The 7,500-nt window shown below is 40.9% G+C and overlaps 1 protein-coding gene across 1 annotated transcript; it reads right to left on the reverse strand.

Moving 5' to 3' along the window:
- Window positions 1–2,237: 2,237 nt before the first annotated feature.
- On the reverse strand, window positions 2,238–3,287 carry LOC138020719 (uncharacterized). Its single transcript, XM_068867655.1, has one exon. The coding sequence runs from the start codon at window positions 3,285–3,287 to the stop codon at window positions 2,238–2,240; it is 1,050 nt and encodes a 349-aa protein (XP_068723756.1).
- Window positions 3,288–7,500: the final 4,213 nt, after the last annotated feature.

Consider the following 7,500-nt stretch of genomic DNA (forward strand, 5'->3'; position numbering starts at 1 on the left):
CTTGCAGGTGGTATTTTTAGTTACGTTCTAATTCGCTTCGCTCAACCGAACGTAAATTATTTTACCCTTCAATTCCCGTAAATGATCAAACAAACAAGGAATATGGAAGGATTCGCAAGCGGATCCGAATTCAGTTTAATAGTTTACATACACTCTTCTTCTTCTTTTCCTTAACATATATTCTTTACAATAAGTAAAAAGCGAACGTTAACAATAACGTATCAATCTCTCTCTCTCTCTCTCTCTCTCTCTCTCTCTCTCTCTCTCTCTCTCTCTCTTTCATCCTTTTTTTTTTTTTTTTTTTTTTTTTTCGGTATTTGTAATCCGCTAGGTCTTTAAAATTTCGTATAATCCATGTTTTTTTTCTTTAAAGTAATAAGCAGATAGAGGATACTAGGAAGCGATAAACAATACAGAAATAAGACCTACAGCTACCTAAATTAAAGCCCTAGAAACTTTGTTACTTGAAGCCTGTTCTCAAGACTTTCCTCCACGTACATATCTTTGGCAGCGTCCGTCTTCCACCTGCCATGCAACTTCAACAGTCTCTCCGAAACTGAATTACCACTGTGGCGAACAACGGATGTTATCCCACCCGATCTTAAGCTATGAAGCCCGTACTCGTCCGGGTTGAAACCAAGATGTTTTAAGGAATCCCTCAGGATTTCTCTACATGTAGTGTAGGAGATTTTTCCATCCCTTAGAGTATAACTAGAATTACTCCTATGAAAAACCAGAGGCCTAAACAAAGGCAGATCACTTTTATCGTGAATACCACCTAGATTCATATACCTTCTTAAAACACTAACAGGGCAGTATGAAGTTCCCGATGCACTTATATAGACATAGTTACCCTCCCTATAAACATCAGTCTTACTACGAGGCACAAAAATCTTTATGTATTGACTGTGAAATTCGATATGGTTGGGTGAAATATTACACAACTCATTATACCGAAAAAAATCTGGCATAAGGCAGCTATCCTAACATCTTTCAAATTAGCATCTTCCTTATTATAAGCGTCTAGAATATCCTTAATAATCTGGGACGAAAAAGGTTTCTTCTTGGCAATTGGTTTAGACTTGATGCGTTTTGCCGACTCAATTAAATTCTTACAAAATTCACTATCCAGAGGATTACGGTCGAGGCTAGGCACAAACGAGTGAAACCATTTAAGTGCAGCATGAGCTTGGACTAAAGACGCGCTTGAAGCACAAGATTGATGGTTTTCAAATAAATAAAGCGATACTGTGCTTACGGGAAAAGGCAATCGAACACTTAATTCCCTACTTCTACACCACTCTAAAAACCTTTTGATGACCTTAAGGTAGAGTTCGCCCGGGACTGTAACATCACGGTCACGATTTGGCGAAAATTTGGTGAAGACGAAGACAGGAAAGGTTTCCAAGCTCCGTTTGAACTAAGTATCTGAAATTACAAATAAGAACACTCCGAAGTAAAGCAGGGTAAAACCCATGCAATTCATAATTCCAGAAAAACTAATTATACCGGGCGGGTGCCAGGTCACCCGTACAAGCAGCTGTACCAATAATCAGTGCCATCCCCCAATAAGGCCAGTGCCTACAAAGTCAGAACTGATTATTCTCACATTCCAAACGGGTGCAGTCACCCTAAGATGGCCAGTGCCAATAAAATGCAACGTCACTGGTGCAGCCACCAGAAACAGCCAAAAACCGAAGCAAACGCTGGAAACTAATCATAGCAGATAAGCTGGAAGGTGCCGCCACCCCCAGGCGTCACGAGCAATAATTCTAGTCAAGAAACTTCATCCTTAGAGCAATGACATGCCCCTTAAAGTCCTTTGATCCTAAAAGGGAATTGAGATTCCTACCATGAGTTAAGGATTGGTTCCCGATATGCATGCTATAAGCTGATATATACTTGAGATATTTACTTGTCAGTAGAGGCCAATAATGAGCCGAAGGCAAAAAGGGGAGAACAACGGTACCCACAGCGTTTTGAGACTTCATATAATGAAGAACTCTAGAAACGATAGAAACGGGCGGGACCACCCAACACTTCTCTCCTCGAAGTGGCTGAATAAAGAAGTCGATACCCGCCGCGTTGGGATTCCAAAACCTAGAAAAGAATCGGGGTAGCTTATGATTATAATAATTAGCAAAACAATATACGGAATGCGGCCCCCAGCGCTCATTTAGGGACGAAAACAAATCACTGGTAGTCTGCCAATCATCGACGTCTATCAAAGGACTATTTTAATCAGCCTGTTGATTTAAAGTGCGGGGAATCCACTGTATGTCTAGGTAAATCCCTGACTGAACACAATAATCAAAAATTCTTCTGGCAATTTTGTGCAAGTCCAACTTCATGCTACCTACTTCAACGATTCTGGCAGCAGCTTGACTATCGGTAAACCACTTGACATGTGATCCTTTAAGGACTGGGGCAAACGAACGCAAAGAAAATTCTATCGCACATAACTCCCTCCACGTGGAGCTCTGTAGACTCTCCGAATCCGTCCACATTCTATGGCACACGTACTCGTTATTGAAGCCAATAACAGAACCACAACCCGTAGCACTGGCGTCAGAATAAACAAATGAACTAGGGCAGGTATATGCGAAACAATGTCTGTTGTTAATATTGCTAAGATTTGTTTTCCAAAAATACAATTCCTCCTGACAGTACGCGTCAAGGTAAAACTCCATATCCCAACGGTCATTACACAAGGTGGACATGACACAATGTCTTGTCATAATTCTACCAATATTACCAACGACAGGACCTGTTGAAATAATTTGACCCGTAAAAGAAGCCAAACTTCTCGCCGAAACCTTAAAGTTTGAGTTGATAATATGGTCAATGGTTTTTAAAATCTTCGTAATCCTTCTATCTACAATTTTTAAAGTGCCCAGGATCGAATTCCAAGTCAATCCTAACCAGTCTAAAACCTGCGTGGGCTCCCATACCGACTTCTCATCGTTAGCTATAAACCCTGCACTGCTCAAGTCGTTTCTAACAGCTCGGGCAGTAGCGTGACAGTCTTGTTTATCCTGGACTATGCCCCAACCATCATCTAGAAAGATGGCTATACAGATACCCTGTAATCTCCAGCGTTTTACCAAGGGTTTCAAGAGCTTAGTCAAGACATTAGGGGCAGTGGATAAACCGAAAGGAAGAACGGTAAATACATAAAATATTTCATCCCCAGAATCTGACACCTCCCACGAAAACCCAAGGTAAGTTTGGTGTTCCTGTGAAATTTCAACGTGGTGATAACCGCTTTTTAAATCGAAGGAAAACATATAAGACCCCTTTGTAAAGTAGCAAAGAGCAACCTTTCAATCCTCGAATTTCACTCTTTGTTTAAGTAAACACTTATTTACGTGGCGTAAGTCCAGAATTAGTCGTTTTTTACCGCATGGCTGTACTGACACAGATAAGGGGTTAACTACCAAGGGTTTCTTAGCAACTACGCAGACACGCCCAGAGACAACAAGCTCATGGATAGCTTGGTCCACAAAATCGGCATGGAATCTAGCAGACTTATTATTCCTGAGCTTCACGGGTTCGGGCGAACTAGCAAAAGGTAATTTATAACCGTTTTCAATTAGCGATAAGATAAAATAAGGCGCACCAATAGATTTCCAAAACTCGATGTTAGCTCTCAGATTACCCTTCACGCTTAAAGATAGCCCACTGTCCACTTCGAATTTTTCTACAATTTCTTCTACCTGCGCTAAGTCTTCCTCAATACTTGATAGCTAACTGGCTTGTTTGAATTCCTGTTGGCTTGTTGTAGGAAGGTACTGGTAAGGAGTTGTGATTGTAGGACTGGTAACTGTGACCTCCTGGCCAGAAGGCAGAACGGCAGTCTTTGGCCCAATGACCGTATTTTCCACATTTGAAACAGCGGAACCCTTCATAACAAGCATCCCTACGGCCTGTAAACAAAAATAACAACAACTGCAGTAAGCTGGGCGGGAGGGTGGGATAAATGCTGAAGTATAAACTGCGTGGATCGCTAGCGTGAGTGAATATTCAACGGTCACAGAGGTTACAAATACCAGGGACTAACCAATCAAAAGTTATGCATAATTAGAACAAGTGAGAAGGTGAGACAGGAGGAGCGAAGGTATTGGAGCACAACTAATTACTGGAGTACCAGCGGAAAATTCATTTACGTTCTAATTCGCTTCGCTCAACCGAACGTAAATTATTTTACCCTTCAATTCCCGTAAATGATCAAACAAACAAGGAATATGGAAGGATTCGCAAGCGGATCCGAATTATGAGAAATCACAAAGTAAAACGAGGTCATCGAAGGTCTTACCGCGAAAAAGCTGATTATCAGCGCCCCCACTAAGTCTCGCCTTTTTCCCGCGCTCAATGTTTGCTTAGTCTTTTTGACGGCGTTTACGACTGGCCGACTCACGAGCTTTTTTGAGACGCTTCTCGTCCTCTGAACCTGAAGCCAGCTCATCGGATTCATACTCGGCGACGACCTGCCAGCCATTTTGCTTTTATCAGCAATCTTGATAAGTTTTTGCCTCTTTCGCAGAAGTTGCCTTGCGTCCTGGGCGAGACTTCGTATGCGGTCGTTGCTGGGTCGACTTTGTTGGGTTTCTGTTTCAATGTTCTCCAAAATGGAATCGATTACGGCGTTAAGTTCAAACTGCTTTTGGTTGCCTCTGTACTTCAATCGGACAGCCTCTTTGTCGATCTTTGACCTCTGCTCGATCTCTTTCGTCTTCGTCTCTAGCTGGTTCTGCAGATAATCTTTAAACAACGAAAAAACCTGATCCACAATTGGGCCACCCGCCTGGTTGCTAGCACCTGCTTCTCCTAACTGGGCTGAAGATGTTGAGGAATCATTCTCCGTAGCCATCAGGAAAAAAGGTTTTCGATATAAATGCTGAAGTATAAACTGCGTGGATCGCTAGCGTGAGTGAATATTCAACGGTCACAGAGGTTATAAATACCAGGGACTAACCAATCAAAAGTTATGCATAATTAGAACAAGTGAGAAGGTGAGACAGGAGGAGCGAAGGTATTGGAGCACAACTAATTACTGGAGTACCAGCGGAAAATTCATTGGTTTTTCGCATCTGGTGTAGAACAACTTTTGTGAGATAATGATTGTATTTAACTTTATTTTTGAATAATCGGGTTGTCTTGCATTTGTAGTAAATCCACAAATGTATCCCAGAGGGCAGTTTCTTGTTTATGCTATCATGTAAGCTTCACAGACATATCCAATATGGCTTCGATGGTTCATTCGGACGTTTAAGGGAGGGGTACTGTGTCGTAAAGGGTCAGAATTTCAAAAAGAAAAAACAGCAACAACAACAACAACAACTCGGTTTTCCATAGCAACGAGGTCAATACCCAACACCCGCTGGTATAAAATACCCCGTTCACACTAAAATATTGGAAAACTTAATTCCATTGCAAACGTAAATGGATAGCGCTAATGATTATCGTTTGGATAGAACTGAGCTGTATCCAGACAATCGAGGTCTTCTTAGTCGCCCGCCAAATAGGGGTTCACGTTGGATGCACTGATCAAAACAAGCAACAGGCAGCGGCTGTAAATAAAAGGTTTTGCAAAGTGTTTCAACAATTTTGTCCAAGGCTGTAGTTGTTACTGATATTACGCGAGTTGTATCAACTCAAAACTCTTCTTTAATTTTTACAGTCTAGACCAGTTGTAAGTCAGTGTAGAGTATGACCTGTCATACTGTCAGACGAATAAGTTGGAGAGGGTGTTATTAAATGGAAATCGATAAAAGTACATTAAGTAGAAACAACTGTAAATGTCATATTGGCGTAAGAGAAGCTCTTGAAATTACAGCCAAAAAAGGGAATAATTTGATTTGACCACAGTTGATATTTGCATTTGTTAAGGAAAAGTATAAAAGGCACTTTAATCCAAGGGAGAAAAATTTCCGTTTATTTTATTTTATTTTATTTTTTATTTTAAGCTAAGATTAAGGCCACACCTGTCGATGGCAAAAAAAGTATGTAAAAAGATCAAATATTTCCAGAGATATTGGTAAAATACCTTAACGCTGGAAGTAGAAGTTAATTTTGATTGACAGCATATGTAGGCTATCGGAGCAGGAAAAATCGATTATTATTAATTGTCTTCGCTCGCAAACGTTTGAGGTATTTGTATACAAAGGCACCATGTTTTGCTTTTTGTGGCATTAAATCGTATTTTAAGAATGTATTAAGCAATGAAGTAACCCAAACGCCACGTGAATATCCAAGGTCTGGTGATAGAAATCGGAAAAAGAGAAGGAAAGAGAACATAGCAGAAGGATCAAAGAAACATGTCACGGTGATGCCAAGCAGGGAAGGTTAACGGAATTAAGACAGAGTATCGCGTTCTTCTTATAGTTTTGCCTATGCGCGAGCCGTCAATATTTCGTGGTATTGCCGTCTCACTTTTGCGGCCTGTGATTGGTTCTAATGTCGAAATTGACGTCGTTGCACTGAATTGGGTTGCTGACGTACGCAAACAATTACGTTTCGCAGGTAGAAAGAATTGAAATTTCGATCAGGCGCGGGTTGATTAGTTTACAGTTTTATTTATCCTTATATAAATGATGGATCGCGATACAAAACAAATTGCGATTTTCAGACGGCAATACCACATTATCTTTGACGGCGTTAGGAGAAAATATAACGTGGTTTGCCGTCTCAAAATCGCAATTTGTTTTTAGAATCATGTTATCAAAACTAGCCTTAAGACTCCTCTGACGAAGCATATCGTAGCGTCTGAAAAAAAATTATGGGAATTCAAGAGGTGCTAAATCAGGCTCTATCAGTACACTGCCAGTGAACGAAAATAAACACACTTGTAGCGATAAGGAAATAAGACCCGTTGAAGAGCAGTTTCTATAGCCTTCTTACAAAATGACAAGGAAATACTATAACCAGCACGCATTCTGATAACGCCGTAACCATGCATCTGCTTGCGGTGGTTTTTACGCACATCCTCAGTATATTGTGCTTTTGTTGAAAGCTTTTGCGTTGGTCCACTTGAACTTTGTATCTGCTGCTGTTATGTTTGATGAGGTCGATGTGCGCGTCCTTTTTACTGGGTTGCCGTATGGCAATCCAGTCGAAATCTGTCTTTAATTTCGTCGTTTTTTTATTTTTCGTTTTCTTTTTTTTCCGTGTCGGTAAAAGTCTTGCCTGTCACTCCCCTGCTAAGTGGTGTCTTTGTGTATAGAGCCTTCTGCGCGTATTTTCTTAGGATCGAGAGGGTAGTGGGAAATGCGTAGATTTCTCTGGTAGACACAGTAGAACGATTAACTTAACCTCAATGGCGTCGAAAGTCATGTAACGCGAACGGCGTTTTAGTGGATCTTTGAACAAAATATACCCTTATGAAGCTCAATAATGGCAAGTCAATTGGATATACAGGCGGTGGAATCTTAAAAGCGAAGAGTAATGGACTTCGACAACAATCTATCGCCCGTCGAGCCGAAATCAAAGTGAGCTGTATTT

The sequence above is a fragment of the Montipora capricornis genome, chromosome 10, assembly GCF_036669925.1.
Source record: "Montipora capricornis isolate CH-2021 chromosome 10, ASM3666992v2, whole genome shotgun sequence".
NCBI lineage: Eukaryota > Metazoa > Cnidaria > Anthozoa > Scleractinia > Acroporidae > Montipora > Montipora capricornis.